The following is a 22,577-nucleotide window of genomic DNA, read 5'->3' on the forward strand; positions in this document are numbered from 1 at the left end:
GATTAAAGAAAATTAAAAGCCCTATCCTGTTTTCTCGACTCAATGAATTAGGTAGCCTTCTAATTTTTAAAACAGTTCACCCTAATATAAATCTTCTAATTTAATGTTGTTACATGTACAATTTTTATTTCTATAAAAAATGAGTATGAACATAAGTACGACCAAAGCATATGGATCCACCCTGCCAGTCTGATAACCACCTAATGAACTGAGTTTTAACATGAAGTACTCAACAGCTAATACCTAAACACAAAGCCTGGACACAGGCTCTAACATTTAATCACCCATGTCAGATGGTGAATGTCAATAATACATTGATAACCACTACTACAATCTGCTGGTCAATCGGCTCAAAAGAGAAGCAAAGCAGGGGATGCTTCACGAGTTACAAATTCAAATTCCTCACAGTCAAATCTTAGATAAAACAGACTCCATTCCATCACTCACCGTAGCAATGGAAACAAGATTAGACAAAGCACCTCCTAGAAATGAGAAGGCGCTGAACCTTGATATGTGTGGTGAGAGGTACTCACTCCAGGGTTGCAAATAACTCTTAGATTTTTATCGTAGTGTCAACCTAGCCTTGCTTCCCTGCGGAGCACCTGAAATATGCACCAAGTTAAAACTTCACTTTACTTTCACTAATGACCATTAAGAGAAAGACAAGGGTTGCGGAATGAAAGACAAGGGTTGCGGAATATAGGTGTAGCTGTATGGAAAAGCACAGAGGAATGAGAATTCAGAGTCCTGGATCCGTCAAAAATAGTTTATAGGCTCAAAATTCTCCTCACTCAGAGATAACAAATTTATAACTATTTATGCAATTGTTCAATTATTTCCAGATAATCACATGGTCAATAATGAGCTAGTAGACATCAAGCATGTGATAACTATGAGATATTGCATATATATACAAGCATGATTTATTTACATATTTAGTTCATTGAATAAAATAATTGAATGCCCATCTGACTATCCTCTACCCTCCCTGTCTAAAATAGGTCAAGAATGTCATTTGAGTTCTACAGAGCATCAAACCATTTATGTTGAGGAAAGAGGATCATTTCCCAAAAGTTTGGGAAACATTTAGTGCTAGTAAATAGGCAGCCCTAATAAAGCTTCTAAATAGAGAAAAGAGAGAAAGATGTAACCTCTTCAGCAAATTTAATCAAGATGGTTGTCCGAGGTCTTTGCTGGCCCTCCATGGGCACAAAATGAGCTGTCACAACAGCAGGAAAACCAGCACTGTCTAACACACCCTTCACAACAATCAAGAAAAAGGTTTCAGTTTCAGCAGACACTTGAATACAATTGCAAGAAAACCAATAAGGAGTCACACTAACCCTCACAATCCCAGCCACAAATGCCCCACAATTAAATGTACCCATGTCTTTTGGTATGGAAATAAATCTGCACAGAAATAAGAAAAGAAGAAAGTATTAATCTGACAAGTAGTCATCAATGAATGTGATTTTCAAGTAGCTTTCCATCGACTTAGGCCATTGTTGTATTTTACGTACAGCTTAAATTGATGGCTGCACACTTGGTGAGTTAGGCATATACCATATAAGTAAAACATGAAATGAGCATGCATAAGATAGTTTCTTTATTGGCTTGCCTAGCTAAATCAGGAAGTGAATGTTGTATTTCATGTATAGAAAAAATTGATGGCAGTATGCTACGTGGGTTAGGTATATACCAGACAAGTAAAACACTAAATAAGCATGCATAAGATAGTTGCTTTCTTGGCTTGCCTAGCTAAATCAGGTAGGTTAACTTCTGTGACTAACCATGCATAGTACCACTGCTATCTAGCAAACTAGCATCTTTCTCATAGTCTTCATAGACAACAAGTTCATTGACACATGCCAAATTAGTTTCATGGTATGCAAATCAGAGTCCAGAAACCAAGTACCAGTACATCACATGAAAAGGTACTCTTAGTTTCTTAATTTGATATGATGGTGCTATGTATTGAAAGCTAGTAGAAGAACAAGAAAACCCACGACACAGAGGCAATTGAGTAATAGAATGCACTCCAGTAGTAAAATTCCAGAAGATGCTCTTCAATAATGCAATTCGAGTGTACCGGTTCACCAAAAGTTCCTTCTCACTGATCATGTATTCATCTTCATGTTCAGTCCCTTTCTCAAGTGAGTCTGCCACCTACTAGTAAAAAATAAAGAAAGAATGACCAGATGGCTAAACGTGGATGATCACACATAATAACTCCATGAAGGAAAAATCAAATACAAGACAAATTAGATTGCATGATCAACTTTATTTTATTCCACACACCTGAAGCAAAGGATAAAGAAGACAGATGCTAAGAATAGTCATGTTCAAGGAAAAGAAAGCAGGTCAATTATCATATTTCTAGTATCTTTTTTCTTTTGAGATGCCAGCAAAGATCCTCATTTAGTAGCTGCTCGTATTAAAAATCAGTCAAAAAGTATTTTGGTAGTAGAGTTCAAGCTTAGAAAGTCTCTAGTGAGTAAATCTCGTAGCTTCTTTTCAGTAGTATCCATTTGTTTTGAGAAAGTCTGAAATAAGTAAAATCTATGATTAGCAAGTCCTTTCCTTAACCAGCTAATGGAATTTACAATATGTTGCTAAAGGATTAATCAGTCCAAGTCTTTCCTTGATTGATGTGCATGTTCCACAAAATGGTTTCCCATATGATCTCCTTCCTTCCATGTATTGGTTCCTCCTCTTCATCAACTGCTCCCAAAAACCTTTTTGGATCCCAATTTTTTTTCATTTTTGAAATTTGGACCCCATACCCTGGTGGACTTGAACCTAAGATCTCATACTAGAGCTGTCTTCATGTAACTATTCAGCAAAACGTCCAATCCACACCATTCTTCCTGACACTGGAAATCTCCTCAGGAGGCTATTGAGCCAAAGCCTCAACCACCCCATTTTTGAAAGATTTGAAGGGTGGCTTGCACCAGGCAAGGTATCTCATCAATCTGGCTAGTGGAACAACTTTAAAAAAATAAACTTCAGCTGGCACACCGACTATTTCATTTATTTCCTTCCCTACAGTCTCTGTTACCTCTAGAATTGAACCCACCAGAAAGCAGGTTGGGGAGACGAGCCACACAATTCAGAAGGGTCAAACTACAACTTTCACAGATTAAATGGCTTGGAGATGTGGCTTAAAAGTTGGCAAGTAAAGGAAAATTGACAGGTTAAAACATAGATAACATGAGGATGATGGGATACCTCCCTATCTCATTGCTAGCCACACCTCAAGCCTCTCAAAAGCCATCAGCATACTCAAGCTCAAGCTTAGTCAAAAGATCAGAGTTCATGCCCAAATTGGCCAAGCAACTAGATTTCAACTTGAAATAGAGTGCGGAATTGAAGTATATGTAGGGACTTCATCATGTGCTCTCTCTATCATGTGCCCACTTGATAAGGTGAGCCCAACTGCTGTCCTAGATCCCTCCCATGAAAAATCAATCTTCCTTCCAAGATTACCCACTCTTAAAAATTCTATGGACCAGCTATTTAAAGGGGGATGCAAATTGACAATTGTCAATGCAAGCATAGCAGTCATAAGGAGCCTATAGACTGCCCTTTTTACAGTTTTTTACAACTGCGGTGACATCAGGCAACACTACCTCCAGCTGTCTGTCTATTTCTCTTCCTAATTTCTTCCTTCAGCTGATAAACTGGCAACGAATAAATCAAGAAGATCCCTCAATCGTTTATCACTTGCTGACATCCCAAGGAACTTGGTTGTACATCTCACCTGGTTGAGTCATGCCTCAGGCAACTCAACTTAGATTTTGGGAATACTTGGACAAGATGAAAGATCTATGTTGCCAGGGCACTCAGCAGAATTGATCCATTGTGACCAAGTTATCTAAGATTTTGGGCCACCCAAGACAAGACTCAGTATTGAATTACGTAAGGCTGAACTAGTACAAATGTGGGAAGAGGTAATATATACTTTTAACAAAAAATCTTTTTCTTGTGGACCTCAATGACATCTTAGCTGGCTGGCAAGTTTTCTATGTTCCGGCATCTTATATCATGGTTCTCTAAGCCTAGAGGAAGGTGGGGGCACTATCATGGGCAATGGTATGATGATCTCACCTCGTGTACTTTGTCTTTGTTGTGGTCACTAATTGCTATCACTGAGCCATTGACGGTGGAGAGGGGCTTCACAGTTGTCTATACCTAGGTTACTCATTGTTCCGGCATCTTATATCATGGTTCTCTAAGCCTAGAGGAAGGTGGGGGCACTATCATGGGCAATGGTATGATGATCTCACCTCGTGTACTTTGTCTTTGTTGTGGTCACTAATTGCTATCACTGAGCCATTGACGGTGGAGAGGGGCTTCACAGTTGTCTATACCTAGGTTACTCATTGTTCACCCACCTTAGCACAGCCCCACCAGTACTTAGATGAAAATTTTTAGATACTGCAGCTCATTCACTTGGGACACATTCCTAAAGAAGCGTTGCACTTGGCTGACTCTATTGCAAAAAATGGACCCTTCAACAACAACCGTTGTGAGAAATCTGATCATCTTGTGCAAGTAGCTTTATACAGTTGAATTATTATGTTATTCTCCAGGCTTTCACCCTTTTTTTCTCCTTATTTTTTTGTAGGTTTTTCTTTGTTTCTTTTGTTCCTTAGCTATAGCAGAATTATTAAAAATAAAATAAAATTGCAGGAGTTCATTTTGTGGCAAGTGTGCTAGTTCATAAAGTTCAACTTTGCTTCACAGTCACAGTCACATTGGATCCATAGTCAGATTAATCAGATTCCAAAACCTTTGTTCATAGTATTACTTTTTCTCCTCTTTTCTTTTAGCGAAATGGATCTGAAACATTAGTACCAAACCCAAGCTTGAAGCTTAGTGTTTCAGTGACAACGAACACTTGACAGGTATCGGAAGAAAAATTGTAGCCCTACATGCAGCCATTGCATAACAGCAAAGAGAAGATAGATGAAGCATTAGTACAACAATTTGTTGTGTTATCATCCAACTCATAAGCTGGCACACTAAAATATATCATCACACCTAAGAGTGACAAGAGATGGAACTCAGGGAAATGAAAAATAGGGCTTAAATTTGACATCCCAAGATTGAAAAGAGCTGAAAAAAATGCAGACTGTCATGAACAAATGAAAGGATTGACAGTTAAAGTATTATTCGCAAAAAGTCAATATTATATAGTTTCAATTGATTCAACACCAGCACTAGCAAAAGGCCCCAGGCACATATCCTAGATTTAAAACATGCATCTAGTGAATGTTCAGTTTTGCATGATTCAAGCCCAATTTTTCCAAATGCTACTACCTGAAGTTAACTCTGTTACACATCTTCAGAATTTTTTTTTTTTTTTTGAAGAAGTGTGTAAATAGAACATCCTCAGCATTAACAGCAACTAGTTCAGGTTCAGCTACATGAGTCCACCGTTTTGTTCTATCATTTGCTAAAACTCCATTATTAGGTCAGCCTCCTCTAATCCATTCTCTCCAATTTCAAAGATGGTCATAAATATCAGTGCGGTTTCAAAAGTATCTATTTTCAGGAAGAAAAAATTCTTAGTTGCAATTAAGTCCAAGCAAAAATTTTCAATTCAAATTGAAGGAAATAAAAGTAGGGCTTTAGATGGTAAAAACAGAAGAAGATTGCCTGTAAGATTCCTACTTTTTTTTTTTTTTTGAGAAATAAGTAAAATTTACTGAAAGAGAAGTGACCTGCAACAAGATAATTTCAAATTACAACACCTATAAAATCAATAATTCATATGTCTGATCCACTCTATCCTTGTTTAGAAAATTTTCAGCCTGAGAATTCTTGCTACTTTGATAATTATATTTGAGTAAGATGTTCAATCTAGTCAAATGAGAAAACCACATCGATATGTGTATTTGGAAGCAGAAACTCAGTTTAGTCATCTTTATGATAAATATGAAAATTTGATCGAAACTTAAGAAGTTGAGACAGGAGCTTCTGTCAAACCAAAGAAAAGAAGAACTGACTACCTTCCCAAATAGCACTTTCCAGACAGTGCTATGTACAAAGGATAAAATTCCCAGCAGTCTTGTTTCTCTTCGATTTCCCTGCGGCATAATACTGAAAGAATCACTAACCACAACAGATCCATCTTTGAGGACCCATTCCTATTGTAAAAGCTCAGGCTTATCAATATAGGATGAAGTTTACCACAGGGTCTATTGGTTCACCCAAGTGAAAACTTATAACATTAACGTGTGGTCCATTTTACAGGAGCACAGACCTAGGTCAGACTGGCTCACTTTATATGTACAGAAGAAGAAGAACAGTACCTTATCTCTGTGACAAAGAAGTTCAAGAACTCTTGCACCAACAGCATAGCCTGCATCTTCAAGCCTGCTCCATCTCCAAGAAAGTTAAAACTCTACTACGCAGGATAAATTATCAGAAGGCTCCAAAATCCATGCCACTTCAGAGAAAAAACAAAAGTTTTAAATAACAAATCTGAATGGAAGAAATTTTCTTAATCCTAAGAAGGACAGAAAAACTGAAGCTACCAAAATCAAAATCTCAACCAAGCAATTTAGAAAAATAAATGGATGGGACATGGCTAATTAGGTCCATGTGAAAACCACATAGTTGCTAACCAAGACTTCGATGTGTTCATGGAACCACAGGCAAGTGTTTAGCTGCCATCAGTACCAGAAGAAAACCTGATAGAGCCTCCAGAAAGGTCTCCAGAACCAATTTCAAACTTCAAAGTATCAAATCATCCTAAATGATTACATGAATATTGGTGAATATTTTACACCATTATGACATGTGATAATAAATAAATAATAAATTATTTATTGAAGTTCATAGGAAAACAGTGATTATTAAGGGGAAAGTGGTGCTTTAGAAGGGACACATCTGTAATTGTCTGGTCATTATACAGACTATTGTACATGCATAAGTGATGATGGGTATATTTGTCTTTAGTAATGTTATGCTTAATAACTTAATAAAAGTGGTTAGGGTTCGATCTTTTTACCCTAATGAGACTGCTGCACATCACAGCTTTCTCTCTCATCACATTATTCTCTTTCTTCTTTCCTCTCTTTCTTCTCTCTCTTTTATCAAATTTACATCATTTATAAGCATCATAATTACCAATAAAATTTTTCCATACCAGAAAAATCCAGAGCAATTTGAATCCTTTGTCAATATCTATAAGAAATAATACCTCTTTCCCCTTTTCTGCAGATCATTCCCTTGACACTTAACTAGACAGTCAATGATTTAAGAGTTAGTTAAAGTGTTTGATTCAGGCAGCAGCGACACCTTCTAGACCAAGTCTTTTGGAAATAAAATACACCATTTATTGAATACTTCAATACTTTCAAGAGGCACCAAAGATGCAACTTCATCACATTCCATGTGGCATCGGATGGAATGTTCCAGGATATCAGCAACCACAATCAATTAACTAGCTCAATAAAACTCAGGAAAAGAAGTGATAAGACCTCTTAAACCAACAAACTTGTATGTTGCAAGGATCTTCTCAGGTAGAAATCCAAATTTTGACACTAAAAACCTTGAAAAAAGAAGAAGCTAATACACCACCTACTTACTTCTTCTCTGAGCTATTGGCAAGGAGAAGAAGAAGTTGGCACATGGACTTTTTAAAATTAAAGTCATATATTGATCTACCTCTTCATTATGACATAACTTCTTGAGATTTTAAAGAAAAAAATTGCTTTTGATCAATTCTAAAAACAACTAATGGAATTATCAAACTTGCATAAATACAATTAAATGTTAGAAGAGCTTCAAACTCACACCTGCGCTCCAACTCAGCAATGTTGTCTACCTGAGTCTGATTGTACTGCACAAGCTCTGAAAACAAGAAGGCAAATGCACTCAAACTAACCTGCAATGAGAAATAGCAAGCATGAAACTCTATTGTAATGACTTCAGAACATCTGCAACAGAATTTCTGAATCATTTACCACAGTAGGGAGTCATAAAAGTCATCATGTGAACAAATTTAAAACCAAAACCTAATTATGAGTATAAACTTGGAAAGACTACATTCAACATCTACCATACATCTTTCACCGTATTCTTTCTTCCTAACAAACTTGAAGGAAAAAGATTTAGAACATCAGAGAGGAGAATGAACTCTAGAAAAAGTAAAAGACCTTCTAAGGTGGTATTGAGTTTTTCTCGATTCATTTAGAGAGAGAGGAAGTACTACCTCCTGTTTTCCTCTGCTGAGAGGTTTGTCAAGGACATTCGTGTACTGCTTTATCTTCCCAACTCCAATCATTCTCTATCACTACAAAACAGCTGAGAAATGACTATGATAGTTCCTTAAATCCATAAATATGAGGTAATCTTATAATGTCTGCAGCTGGGCTTTGTTAGAGTGAGCAGGAATGAGAACAGCACTCAGTCGAGACAGTAATGCAGCATTGTCAGCTGCAAGAGCTTGCCTGATGCCCAAACTTTTACGCCCTTTAGATAGTGGTATACAAAAGTTTGGACAATATTGTATCAGATGCCATTTCAGCTTATACCAGAACTTTTCAAATTTCAGAAAACTCCGAATATTCCAGCAGAACTTTCACCGAAGCACAACCATCGAAGAAAAAATTGAAGTAACTGAACATAGAAATCACCATACTGGCGCTAAATTTGAAGCAAAACAGTTTAAGTAACTGACGTATATCAAATACAATACCATCTTCCCCTGACGTCTCAACACCCAAAATATAATATACGTACCATATAAAATGAAAATAGTCCAACCTAAACACCATCCTAGCAACATACACCACTGAATAAAATGATCACCCAACACAACAAGCTCTAGATTTTTTTCACGAGTGCAAAAGAGACTCATCCAGTTAGTAGTAGTCAGTTATATCTGCAAAATGTTCGTTACATTACCAGCTTCGCATGGAAAGGTCTTACCAGTTAACAGAATCAAAGAAATTAAGAAACATTCTCAATGCATCAATAACAATTAAACCTTTGACACGGAGCCCCAAAACCAATGTATGAAAGTGTGGCAGCAACCTACAGATTTTATCAGGTTTGTCAAGAATGTTGGATACTCGAACACGTTGCAAACCGGGTACTAATAGTTCCACAACCAAGCATAATTCTCAATTCAGAATTATAAATCCAGTAGGAACAATCGCCAGAATATTGAAGTTGGATAAAAAATCGACGCCATTATCTTAATTTTCGAAATTGAGAAACCTGAACAGGCTATTTCGGGGATCACTTACAGCTGTATAGTAGTGATCGGAGAGCGGCGCAGGATCCTGCACTTGATCACGGAACGATTCGTCTACCTTCGAACAGAAAGGACGAGACTGACTAGAGACTAATCGCAGATTTTCTCATCCGGGATCGTTAAGGTTGCGAGGGTTCGGTTGCGGACAAGACAATCGGAAGCGGTGGGCTTTTTTAGTTCAGACTGTTAGGGAGTAAATAGCCCAAAAAAGTGGCTTTCAGCCCATAGACAGCTCAAACGCACGCCCTTGGAAGTGGCATGGAGCAATTAGTGGTCAAACAGGCTCACAAATCGTTTGAGCTCGACTCAGTTCACTTTTTACTTGAGCTCAGACTTGAAAAAAAAATTATTAAATATAATAAGTCAAACTTGAGATTTTCTAAACTCGGCTTATTAACTTGTGAGTTAATTCGCTAGCATAGATTTTTTTTTTTACAAAAAATACCGGTTACTCTGATTGTTCTTCTCAATTCCCTCATGGTTCTTATTTACCTCAAAGAAGCTCAATCTTTCAGCTATTTTGGTTCCCTCAACATTTAATATTATTGTTTGCCAATATAATAAATACTATTGATAGAGATATTTATTATTTCTTTTAGGTCTACTTCTTCCTACCAATCTTTCGACCAAGTTGACATGTTTTAATTTTAAAAAATTATTCAATAATAAAATAATATTTGATTAACTGACCTTAAATCTGATGTGTATTAGCTGATATAATATATGTGTCCAATCATATTACCATGTTTTAATCTTAAAATTTATCCAAAAATAGAAATAATATTGTACATGAAATGCATCGGCCCTTTCAGACTCCGGGAAGAATAAGATAATCGCATATTTTCCAGCCAATACTCTCTCACCCTTGGTTGGTGCAGTCATCCACTCTCGGTTTTATTCTGTTTAAAATCCCCAATTAAAAATATTAAGTTTATACTTTTTAGAATTGCTAGTAACGGTTAGGAGTTGGGGACTCACTCGACTACAGTTGGCATCACTGAGGCGCCATTTGTCCCAAAGATGTAACTGCCCTTGGCTGTTCTCACCGAGTACCGAAACTCAACCGAGCCGAGCCGTGCCTTTGGAACGTTTGACTCGTCTGGGGTTCAGTTAGTCGGCTCCGGGAGGCTTCGACCCCATGTGGTCTAGATATATATATGCCTCCGAGTGAGAGTTCTGGCAAGGGAGGTATTGTGTCGGTCAGCTGCGGGAGGAGTACACAGGTCTCATGTCGCTCCTCAGCAACCGCCATGGAATCGAGAGCCCGGCAAGAAGGTGTGTAAGATTTGTTTACTTCTTCATGAACCGCCATTTTCTCCTTTTCGTATTCATAGATCGTAAGGCGATCTTGTTTCCTTTCTTCTTCTATTCTTTCCTGGTTTTTCTATACGTTGCCTCTACTTTTTTCCGTTTCTTGAATAATATTTTTGGTTTTCGCCCAAGCATTATTTACTTAGGATTGAAAATAAGAAACAGAATTACGATTTCGGTTCCCGATCGGTCTTTGGATGAGTATCTTTGTGCCGGATGCTTACACTTCGCCAAAAAATGTGTTGAACGCGATGAATTAGTATTCTTGGAATCTTCTCGTAGAGATCGTCGGTTAGTGTTTGAAGTTGATAGCGAGATTTGGAGATGTAGGTTCAGATCGGATAAGAGAATTCTTTTGTGAACGCAGTTTTTTTGTCCTTTCTGATTAAGTTTTAGGGGTCGACAAGGAAGATGTTGAAGTTACCCGGTCAAAGTTGGTCTTGGTTGAGATACTTATGCCCATTTGGCGAGCTTAAGTTGATGAAGAATTTTTTGTGTTTGATTGTGGGAATTGGATTTGCGTTTAAAATGTTTTCAAAAGAAGAAAATGAAACAAAAATTGTAATGAAATTCTATGGATGAATAGTCTAGGTTTCGCTTTAACTCAGCAAGCGATTCAGCTACAACTAAACATTGCAGTGCTGATAACAAAACTATTGCTAGATATTCATGTCTGTTGTAAACAAAACCATGTAAGCCTTATGGTAACTGGTTTTTTAGATCTAAAATGGACTCAGTCGTACTCATTTAATTTTGTCTGCTTTGTGCTTACACTCTTAATCTAAGATAAATATTACTCTCCTGTATCTGATTCTTCTATCAAATACTGGAACAAAAAGTCGCTTGAGGGGTACTACTTTCCATACTTACTGGTCTTTCCCAGTCTCTTTTGAAACAAGCCGGTGACTGCTTGCGGATAGTGGTCATTAAAACTAAAACTTGCATTAACAGCTCCTTAATTTGATCGAATCAGATTCGCTTATTTAAATTGCTCTGGCCTACTTGTTTATAGTCTCCATGTGCCAGTAAATCTGAAAGTCACCTTTTCATGTTGTCTTGTTTAATACTACTTTCTGATTTGATTAAAGATCATTGTCATGTGCAGGGAGTATCTCGGCAACAGAGCTGCACTTTTTGATGGTATTGAAGAAGGAGGGATAAGGGCTACTTCATCGTACTCTCACGAGATTGATGAGCTTGATAATGATAGAGCAATGGATGGACTGCAAGATAGAGTCAATATACTGAAAAGAGTAAGTGCCTTTACAAATGCTAACTGTAACAAATAATATGTTGGCAAGAAAGGCTATCTTTCTCATCCTCTCCTTCATTTTTCACTTCCAACATATGAAGTATCTATGTAAATTCCCTACATGCATGCATGAGGATATTTTTTCTTTACTGAACATCTATCATTTAAAGACATGTTTCCCTGGTCTAAGATTTGGATTGGAGCTGTATTCAAGCAAACCTAAAAGGGAAAGTACTGCACCAGCCAATCTGTTTTTGTTAATCAGGATTTTGCAGTGTCAGTGCTTGAGCTTCGTGCATGAACATGGAAAAGTCTGTAAAGGGTAGGTAACTTGCTTCACAATTATAACTCTTGTTGAAGTAGTGTTATAAAAAAAAAAAAAAAAACAGAAAAAAGAAACTCGTTGGCAAAAAGAATTGTAGAGAAGTAAAAAGAAAAAGATTTGAAACTATAGGGATGGCTGAAACTATCAGACTACTGTAAATAGACATTGTGAATGGAGAAAATATCTTGAATATGCATGTTGGGTTTATTGTTATCTCATTCCTTGAAAGATTATGTCTGAGAACCCATTAACTATCTAGTTCCATTAACCATTTGGGAAGAAACACTGCTTACCATTAATAGGAACCACCGTATCCCTGATAAGATATTTACCACATCAAAGTGAGTGCAACTTGCTTGTGTATAGTGATGTTCCCCTCCAAACAAACATTTTTTATTATTGTTTTTATAAAGAAGAACAATGATAAGAAATTAAGAGTACGCTTGTTGAAGTCCACTTGGCAAAATTTTGGGTGGGAGGTCAATCATTACTGATCTTAAATGAGGAGAACAAGGCAAAAGAAATAGTTAATGTTGTGTTTTTGTCATAAGATCTTATGATATGAGGCACATGAAAACCAAAAATCTTTTCAAGTGGTCAAAAACCTCAGAGCATTTTTTTGTTCTGTGTTTGTAAGACATGCTGAATGAATTGTGCTATTTCAATATTGATGTTACTAAGTTTCTGTTGTGGCACGGGTTGGGATTCTATGTCTCTAAGCTGCTTAACTCGTCTCTTATTTCTTAGAAGTGATTTTTTTATCCTAACTGACAGCTTAAAATACAACTCGTATTACTTGTATCATCTTTTGATTTATAAGTTGTCCTAAAAAGAAACGAGAATGAAGCAGAGGAAAACTGAAGTTTTATCTGTAGGGCACCATTGACATTAGGGCTTTCTTTGTTTATTTGAACTGTTACTTCTTGGAATGATTCTTTGAAAGCCTTGCCATTGATCAGACTTATCATTCTTTTATTGATTTTGCTCCTTAGATTTGATTAGTCAAACTGAAAGTTTCATTTCAGATGGTGCTTATCTACAATCTATCTTATTTATGATATGCATGCGGTGGCAGCCATTGTTTGTTTTACTAATCTCTGTATTCTTAAGGGTATTTGTCTTTTGAACAGTTGACAGGTGATGTACATGAAGAAGTTGAGAGCCACAATCGTGTTCTAGACCGCATGGTATGTAATTGTTAAAACTCTCTGATGATAGCTGCGCTTTTCTTTTCTCTATCGTTCTGCCTTGATGAGTGACTTGTTATCTTAAATGGCCATCCTTCACTGACTTGCTGCGAATGAATTAGGGCAACGATATGGATGCATCAAGAGGAATTCTCTCAGGAACCATGGATCGATTCAAGATGGTAGGCGAGAGACTATCCCACTCTTTAGTTTGGTGCTTTTTTCTTTTGATTACTGCCAAATAGTGAGTGTGGATCCATACAATTCTTAATGCTGTTGCTGTCATTGTTTTCAACCAAATTGTTCATTACGTTTCAGGTGTTTGAGACCAAATCAAGCCGAAGAATGGCAATGCTGGTCACATCCTTTGTTGTCCTCTTCCTTCTGATATACTATTTGACCAAGTAAGCTTCAAGTAAATGAGAACTGTGGGGGAACTGCGTTTTGGCCTTAATGACCGTTTTAGTTTGACGCTGTATGACGTATAGTCTCTCGCGATGTGAATCAATTTGTGGGTCCATGTATACAGCACGTTCATACCAATGTATTGGATTTGCTTGATTGCCCCAGTATCTTTTTTGTGGTTGACCAATCAATAGTTTACGGGCTTGATAAAATGACTTGCATGTTAGCACAGCTTTGTCTCGGACCAGTCCAAGCCTAAGAAGAAGAATAATGACTGCGATTAAGCTGACTGCAAGCTCATCTTGATCTTCAATTATGTGAAGTTTGTTGAATTAAATAGTAGTTAGATTCACCCTTATCAGTATTATAATGTTATATTCATTCTTTGACGCGTAATTAATTTTTCAAAATGATCACAACCATTTGAAGGTCATCATGTTATAATTAGTTTAAACTTTTTTTAAAATCAAATTTCGGCGGTTGAGCTGCGTCTTTGTGAGGGTTTGTTGCTTCAGTCACTCACCTCTGTCTTCTTGTCCTCTGGAGTGGAGAGCATGGTTTACCTCGAGTGGAGAGTGTTATAGCATTAGCATTTGCACAAGTTCAAGTAGCTGGCAGGGATCAATTGGATTCGATGTTTTGAATTGTAAAATCCAGAAAGTTTTCAATTGGTTGAAAAGTTGCAAAATCCATCAACATTCATAAAACTGAGAAGCAAGCGAAGGGGGTGGTCAGGTTCTCCATTATTCGCAAACAGAGACTATCCCTGTATGTGTTATTAAATTTTGTTCAATGATAGACTCGCTTAACGGAATTGGGTTCAACTGAGCCATTAGATAAATTAATATCCATTCCCACTTTAATAACATTGGATGGAATGACAGGACAACGAGAATTCTCTATCTAAAACGTAATCTGTAAGTGTGTTTTTTAAGCTGGGAGGTTTCGAACAGAATCCGTAGAGGTCCCTCTTCTGAACATTTGCAATCTTTCATTAACGTAATGCCCAATTTGGCATTTGCAATCTTAGTCAACAGATGTTCTAAGGATTAGATTTCAGATATTAAAAACAATTTAGTGGAGCATATAATTACTACAATATAAAAAACTGGGATTTTAACTGAAGAAAGGTAGTTATATTTTAATTACAGAGCAAAGTATTTCTATTGAAAAAACTTAATATCAAATAAGTATTTATTTCTTAATTCAATGTGTGAGAGTTTTATTTTTTCTAAAATTAGCAATATACAGTATGAATATCATAACAAAGATTGTTTCCCTTCGGAAAAAGGAGTATAATATGGACTATAAAGTCCATCAAAGTTAAGTACACTTGATTTTAAATTGTATATCAACTTTGAAATAAAAGGATTTAGGAAATTTTCTTCTTATACATTTATCCCATAAATATGAGTAATTAACTTTCATGTTAATTAAATATTATTGAAGTGTGTTAACATGTCAACTTACTTTATAGGCAGACATAGGGTTTATAGTTTTACTAGGAAAGGATGCAGCATGTGTATGTGATAACCTTAAAAAAAAATGAAATAAAAAGAATACACCTGAGCTATCTTGTAATAGTTACAGAAACTTATCTCATTTATGTACAGGAGTCTTCGGATCCAAAAGTTTGAAAGGTAATTTGAGCTATGGAAATTTAAGACTGCTTCTTCATTTCTAATACCTTGCCTTTTTTATGCCACCATGAGTTAGCAAAGTCCTTTTGCCAAATCATCAATCCCTTCCAAGTTTCAACAAGTTTTCTTGCAGTTTTATGAATAATTAAGAATTATGAAACTAATACAAGTATTTTACTTTCAAAGTTAATAAATGAAAAACTTCTTTTATAAATACCCATATTTCATTTAAATCCCTCCCAGTGGGAGAGGAGCAAATATCTTCCATAAAGTCAATAGTACTTGGAGGAGTCCTTCATAATGTTAAGGAGAATCATGGAAATAAAACCTTTTTCAATGAGAGAACATATATATGTATTCTAAAAATTCAAATCGATAGTAGTTTCCTACTGCAATCTTGTTATTTCACACCTCAGCTCAATGGCCTCTCAGTGTAAAGACATGAATGCTAGTCTCACTGTACTTATGCCTGCTCTCAGAGTCTTCTCTACATAGACTTTTCTGAAAACCAGAAAACATTAGATTTCTATGCATGCTAGCAGTTGATTTTAGAGTTTTGAACCACCTCTTACAATAACTAAAAAACGTAGGAAATCTCTTCCTAACTAAGAAACACGAGACATTTTTTAACACTCAACAATCAAATTTTTTTATACTAGGTTTTCACTTCATTAGACAAGGGCCTGGAAGGTAGAATCTATAGTTTCTCCACATACATGCTGTTAAAGTTTGGTCAAGAACCATCAGGAAATCACTATCCATTGTAGAAATATTTTTCCCTAGACCAATAAACACATGATCTTTCCAAATCCAAACAAATATAAATACTATTTGCTCACTGAATGTTTGACAAACCAAACTGAGCCCTGAGCAATCATAGCCCTCTCATAGTCAGACCTTGAATACCCCAAGCTAACAAATATTTTTTTTAAAACGGTGATGAATTTATTAAAGCAAGGCGTGAAGGCCAGAAACCAACAGTGACCATACATTCATGTTGTTAAAATTTGGTCCAGAACCACCCCATAATCACTAACCAACCTTAAGAAAGTTTCTTCCCAACCACGATCTTTCCAACCAAACAAAAATCACACTATTTGCTCACTGGATGTTTAACAAACAAACTTGAACCATGCCCATGTATACTCCGGCCTTTACACCCAGACCCTTGAAGACCCCCTCTGCATCCAGGTCCTCAGTACAAATAACCCAGCTTGAAACATGGGAAACAAACTCAGGCCCAAACTTAGATAAACTCAGATACAGTGTCTAAATTAGGTCATAACATGCCAAAATGGCTAGCCCAAGTTAGAAGGAGGCTTCTCCCCCATTAATTCCAAGCCCAAACTGATATGCCTTTACTCACCCACCAGATGCTCAAGCAACCAGCCCAAGTCGCATCCAGTGCTGCAACCAGTGCTCTTCTTCTTCCATATCACACTTGTTAATAAGCTCTATTGTTAAACTGTTCAACAGTCATTTTCTCATTATTGCTGTTCTTCCTGCAGTTCTTTTTTTTTGGTAAAAGTTCTTCCTCCAATGCTGATTGATCCATAAAACCAACATTGTCTATACCCCTGCTCAGTGAAGCAATTCATGCAATTCTAAGCATCCACTAATATTTTTCAGTTCTAGCTGTGTGTATCTTGTTTTGGCTATACAATAATCCCAACATTTCTTGGCCACCAACATTTGTATCTGTAAAAGAAGCCAGTCTTAACACCTTTGTCAATATGCTAATCTTATTAACTAGCCATCCAGCAAGTAGCACTTATCACACCCTCCCAAACACTTATGAGAATAGAGCCCAAAAAAAAAGAGCCCAAAAAAAAATCCAGGTGTAACATGTCCTCAGTTGAAATCACATTTTCATTTGTGCACTACAAATAATGCTTAAGCCTATGTTGACTAACTTCGCGACTTTCAAAGCACCAAGTCATGTCCGCACACCAACCCTGCTCCAGATTCTCTGGTTAACACTATAATGTCTTGTTATGATGAATAGCCCCCCCCCCCCCCCCCCCACAAAAAAAAAAAAAAGTTGAGTAAGACTTAGATAATGGTCCGAGTAAATGAAGAGCTACAGAAGCACATGTGGCAACTGCCAATCTTCCTGGACTTTTTTGCTACCAATGAAGAACCATCTTTGTAAAATAGAAGGGTGATCACTTCCTGCTCATCTAGTACTAACATTCATGAAAAGCCAAAATTTTCTACAGAGTTCCAACAAAACCTCAATGAGCTATATAAGGGTGCAAGAAAGCCAGTAAGAAATGCTTACAAAGTGACCAAAAGAACTGGGTTTCTCAAGAACCCAGTAAGATACCATGTTCCCCGTCAACCACAGAATGTGCTTCAAGGCCTCACAACTATATATATATTTCCCTCCACTCGTGAAACACCAAAAACCAACAGTTTGAGCTTAATTAACACGGAGAAATACAATATGCCTGACATCTCAAATCACAAATAGATTCTCTAGTCAACATGTTGTAATATTTGCACGTTACATTTTACTCAAGTTAAATAACGGACCAACCTTCCCAAATTGCTTCCTTACTCAACATGTTACAATATTTGCAACATAAAGTCTCAGACAGGTACAATTATAAACCAACTTCCCACATAACAACATAAAAGTAGATCCATATGTTCAGAAATAGCTCTTACAGCATAAGTTTGGGAAGACCCAAACCCAAGCTGCCTCATCAAAGCTGTAAACAATTGAACCAAGCTAACAGAGAATGTCAACACAATAATTTTTAGGCTTATTTTCATGCAATAGATCATGGAAAACAGGGAAAGACAAAGAAATTACATCATATAAAACAAAGAAATTCAGGCTGTCGCATCTCATATGCACAACAATATGAACAACTAATATCCAAAGTGAAGCAAGATGAATAACCAATTTTGCAAAACGCTGAAAGTCATTAAAAGAAAATAATTAGCAGAAAGACATGAAAATATTTTCAAGAAGTCTGCAGACAAAGCAGGAAAGAATATAACCCAAGTTACACAAAACAAATAAAAATGTAGGGGGGGTGGGGGGGTGTGAAAGGAAAAGAATATGACATACCTTGAAAGCAATCAAATGAAGCAGTTTCAGTCTGTTCACCGAGTGGTTTTAAAGTGTGCTTAACAGGCTCACCAAAACCACGTTCTCAAGCTTATAATACTCTAATTACCATGACCCCTGGATACCAGAACTAGCAATGTTCCTAGAAAATACCGATCCTTGTATAACCGTAAAAAAAAGAAAAAAAGAAAAAAAAAAAAAAGATAACATGAAAGAAATGATATTTTATTGATTGACAGTCAATAGAAACGCAAACTTTGAAGCGCCACCTAATTTTCTGTGACTGATGAAGCTGTAGCTGCTGGGTTGGAATTTGCTGAAACAAAAAATTATTGCGCTCCTAAGTAGGGCCCGTTCACATCATGTGAATGACTTCCACTCAAAACTGTTCTAGAGGCTCTAGTTTTTTTTTTCTTTTCTTTTCAGCATGTAAATTTTTTTTTCAGTACATCTCAACTCATAACTGTTTCATGGATATGTAATCTCCATATTAGGTTTTATCAACTTATGACAACGAACACATGCCATCTTGTAAATCTGCACAGAAGAATTCAGAAAAAGGAAATCGAAGAAAGAGGAAATTCATAATTATAACACGATCTTTTTACCAAAGGTGTACATAGCCAGAGGGGAGTTGAAACCCACATGTAGTGAAACAAACTTTTTTTCTTCCAATTATTTTATTCTCAATGAGTATTCTGTCCATTCTCAACACCTAAACCATACAAGACACCTGAATATCTCTCGGTTTGGCCATTGAAGAAAGACTCTTTCAACTTCCTGAATGTACAAGATGTAAGCAAGCTGTCGGACCCAGCCTGGTGGCAAATCCCAATTCTCTCCACATCCAACAGCTCCGCGAGTTTGTTCAGTCCTCCATGAAGACTGTTGCAGAACTTCATCAGATGTTTTATATCGTAAACAATCGGGAAATACATTTTTATCAGATTAAAGAAGCCGGCCTGTGTATCCGGGAGATTCTGGCAGGTCAAAAGCTTAAGCAAGTAACCGAAGTCGTAGCCGCTATGGAAAGTTACCCAGTAGATCAGATCGTTCAAAACAATCCCTGAAGACATCAAAAGCTCTCCAAATCTGTTTGCGTCAATCCCCTCTTCATTGTTTTTCTTGAAATCTATACCACACTGACGCAAAAGCTCGATGGAATCATTCGCAAAGACGTCCTCGCTCACGTTAAACTCGCGGAAGTTGAACTGCCAGATACAGAACTTGTCGGTCCCACAGGTAGGGAGATTCCCTTGCTCGTCTGAAAAAGTAAGCCCCAGCTGAATCAGTTTCAGCAAATCCACATTTGCCTTGAGGGTCTGGTAGTGATAATCAGTGCTGTTCTTGAAATTTCCAACAGGGCGAAGAACAATGCCCGGAAACTCGGTATCCATCGCGATGTAGGGGTAATCGTCCACGATCTCACGGATCAAAGCAAATTCCTCCTCAAGATTGCTATTCCATACCTCCCTGATTTGAATCGAGTCCCCTTTAGGCAACATCGACATTTTTGTATGCCAAGCAGAGTAATCCGAACCCTGGCTTCACCAGTAGTCGTACGAACAAAACATACGCCACCGATGACCCAACCCACGACCAGATCTGCTGACAACGCGCCGAAATCAACCAGATCTGCGTCAAGACGAACACGCCCAAAATGAGAAATAAACCCAGGAAAAAGCCAGATCCTACCTGCAAACAGAAGGTTCGAACAAAGGCGAACACAAAATGGAGGCCAGAGAGGAGAGGAAGATTAGAGATCTGACCTGAAAGAACCGAGATATCTATCCCCTGACGTTTAACAGACGAAGAGAGGATTAGGGCGTTTTTTTATGAGGTAGGGAAGAAAGAAGAGAGGAGGAGAAATGGGATTTTACTTCCACCTAAAATGGCTTCGAGAAAAGCCGCAGACAATTTTAAAAAACAAAATATCAAAATGGCAGAAAATTTCGTTGTGCCCTTCCCTGCTTTGCCTCTTATCGCTTCAGGAAACGAAAGAGGAAAAAGGAAAAAGCATAAAATGAAGGAAATTTAAAGAAGAAAGAGAAAAGAAAATGTAAAGGCAGACACTGCCATAACACAGATTTAATACGAGAAGCCCGTAATAATCTTTTCAACCTACGTACATATAATTCAGAAAATATTGAAATAAAAAATAATATATATGAAATAATACAAGTTATGACTAAAATATAATGTATTAATAAATCCATTAAATTCTAGGAAAAAATAATTGGTCCGTGATAATTACTCTCAAATAATGCATCCGCCCACTAATGGATTTGGAGTAAAAAAACCAAAAGGAAGACAAAAGAGGATTCTCACGCGCTTCTCACCCTGATCATTAATAATGTGACAACTTCTTCATTGCATGAAAAATCATTGATAGTAGGTCCCATTAGGCCGGTTTACCCGGCGACGTGGTGCGGGTTGAGTCGGTGCATAGTTGACTCGATGATAATTTGGAGCGTCTCGGCCGGCGAAGGATCGCGTGTAACTGAATTTACGATATAGTGCGTTCTCTTTCTAGAAATGTTGATCATCAATTAGATAGTAAATAAATAAGTAATAATATTTTAAAATAGAATTTAAATTATGATAAATTTAGTAAAAATTATAAATAACATAAAACATTATAAAATCTGTAAAAATATTAATTAAATTTTAACTAAACATTATTTAAAATAAATCATCGTATATATGACGTATATTTTTGCTTACATATGTGAGGAAATTGATAAAATTATCTTTATTGTCGGTCAATGAAACCTTCTTCGTTGCTCAGGGATTAAAATAAACAAAATAAGGTTAATTTTATATAGAATTCTTCTGCTCCGCCTCGATTCTATCTGTTCTTTTGGCTTATACTTGTGTACTTGATCCTTTGATTCGGGTTTTAAGTTCATCATGTGACAGGAATGGCGCAGAAAAGTGCGCAGGACATGGAGTCGCAGCTCATGAAATCCAGAGCTTTTTAATGAAATACTCTTGGACCAGTACCATTCTGCGATAGGCACCAGTTTCATTTCTCTTTCTTTTGTATTTTATATTGGAAGAGGATTTAAATGCGCGTTCTTCGTGAAGATGTCTCGAACAAGTGAAATAACATTCTCTTCTGGCTTATCGTTTACCTCCCCTATTATTCATCTCAGATCCAAAAACCAAAGCATGTGTGACTGACAGAGATACTAACCCGAGGGAGCAGAAACCGAGCAGTGAAGTGGGGGAGATTGAGAGCAAAAAAAGAAACAAAAAAACAACAGAATAGAAAATCACGGTGGGCAGAGCAACATAGCCAAGAGGAGAGAACAAAGAGCATAGAGCAGGCACTTACCGAGAGGGTCAAATGAAGCAAACGATGTGTCAATGGGATTGATTAGTCAGTGAATCCCGATTTCCTCTCTTATTTGGAAACTCTTTCATTTCCACTCCCATTTGAATTCGGATTTCCTTCTCTATCCGGATTTATTCTTCGGGCTAAAATCCTCTCCTCTCTCGATTTCTTTTTTGCCGATTTTCTATGGTGAGTCAGTGGTTAGGGTTAGGAAAGCGACGCAGGTGTCATTTTGGAATAGGATTAATCACACGATGTCATGTGGTTGGTATCTTCTGGGCCCCACTCCAAAGCGTCATTGTGGACTAAATCGTTAAGATTCACACAAGGAGTAGACAAAACCGGTGGTAGGACGGTGTCCCCTGAATCCAATGTGTAAAATCGAATGATGACCCACCTGATGTGTCAAGGACAATTGTGGGGTCCGTAGGTGGTACAAAGGTTCCCAAAATATGATGTGACATGGGACCCACTAATAATATAACTTGGGTGAGCTCGTAAATCTAACCTTCAAATTGGTTATGTTCTCTATTATATTTATTTTATTATAGAAAATAAAAAAAATCACAAGTAGGCCATTATCGAAGAAGGGGATCCAAATGCAGTGGTAGCTTTCATAGTGAGGACGTCGATTACTACTGATGATGTATAATGTTAATTTTAGTGCATCAACTAATGCTTTCATAGCTCAGTTGGTTAGAGCACCCGTTTAGTAAGCGGGAGGTCTTGAGTTCAACTCTCAATGAAAGCAATCAAATTTCATTTTTTTT

The 22,577-nt window shown here is 37.1% G+C and overlaps 3 protein-coding genes and 1 non-coding gene across 5 annotated transcripts; 2 read left to right on the forward strand and 2 right to left on the reverse strand.

Annotated features, from left to right (window-relative positions):
• Positions 1-195: 195 nt before the first annotated feature.
• On the reverse strand, positions 196-9,406 carry LOC137945736 (uncharacterized). 2 transcript variants are annotated; one of them, XM_068791733.1, is made up of 9 exons: positions 9,264-9,406; positions 8,225-8,305; positions 7,809-7,897; positions 6,318-6,381; positions 6,015-6,092; positions 2,090-2,166; positions 1,344-1,410; positions 1,152-1,259; positions 196-602 (listed from the first exon to the last, which is right to left on the reverse strand). In XM_068791733.1, exons 2-9 carry the CDS (start codon positions 8,294-8,296, stop codon positions 573-575), a joined length of 585 nt encoding a protein of 194 aa, XP_068647834.1. In that variant the 5' UTR covers positions 8,297-8,305; positions 9,264-9,406; the 3' UTR covers positions 196-572. The 2 variants fall into 2 exon arrangements, with proteins under 2 accessions (XP_068647834.1, XP_068647833.1); XM_068791732.1 differs by having other exon boundaries at positions 8,225-8,316; positions 9,264-9,405.
• Positions 9,407-10,464: 1,058 nt separating this feature from the next.
• Positions 10,465-13,918, forward strand: LOC137945959 (bet1-like SNARE 1-1). Its single transcript, XM_068792074.1, has 5 exons — positions 10,465-10,546; positions 11,688-11,835; positions 13,290-13,346; positions 13,469-13,528; positions 13,665-13,918. The coding sequence occupies exons 1-5, from the start codon at positions 10,500-10,502 to the stop codon at positions 13,752-13,754; spliced, it is 402 nt and encodes a 133-aa protein (XP_068648175.1). The 5' UTR covers positions 10,465-10,499; the 3' UTR covers positions 13,755-13,918.
• Positions 13,919-19,035: 5,117 nt separating this feature from the next.
• Positions 19,036-20,429, reverse strand: LOC137945551 (probable CCR4-associated factor 1 homolog 7). Its single transcript, XM_068791486.1, has 2 exons — positions 20,240-20,429; positions 19,036-20,105 (listed from the first exon to the last, which is right to left on the reverse strand). Exon 2 carries the CDS (start codon positions 19,979-19,981, stop codon positions 19,157-19,159), a length of 825 nt encoding a protein of 274 aa, XP_068647587.1. The 5' UTR covers positions 19,982-20,105; positions 20,240-20,429; the 3' UTR covers positions 19,036-19,156.
• A 2,055-nt stretch (positions 20,430-22,484) lies between these two features.
• TRNAT-AGU (transfer RNA threonine (anticodon AGU)) lies at positions 22,485-22,558 on the forward strand. The gene has a single exon. It is a non-coding gene; the product is annotated as a tRNA-Thr (tRNA).
• The last annotated feature ends 19 nt before the right edge of the window (positions 22,559-22,577 follow it).

This window comes from Aristolochia californica, unplaced genomic scaffold, assembly GCF_029961685.1.
Source record: "Aristolochia californica isolate CCGP_79_NKW_82.1479 unplaced genomic scaffold, dmAriCali1.0.hap1 SCAF_12, whole genome shotgun sequence".
In the NCBI taxonomy this organism is placed as follows: Eukaryota; Viridiplantae; Streptophyta; class Magnoliopsida; order Piperales; family Aristolochiaceae; genus Aristolochia; species Aristolochia californica.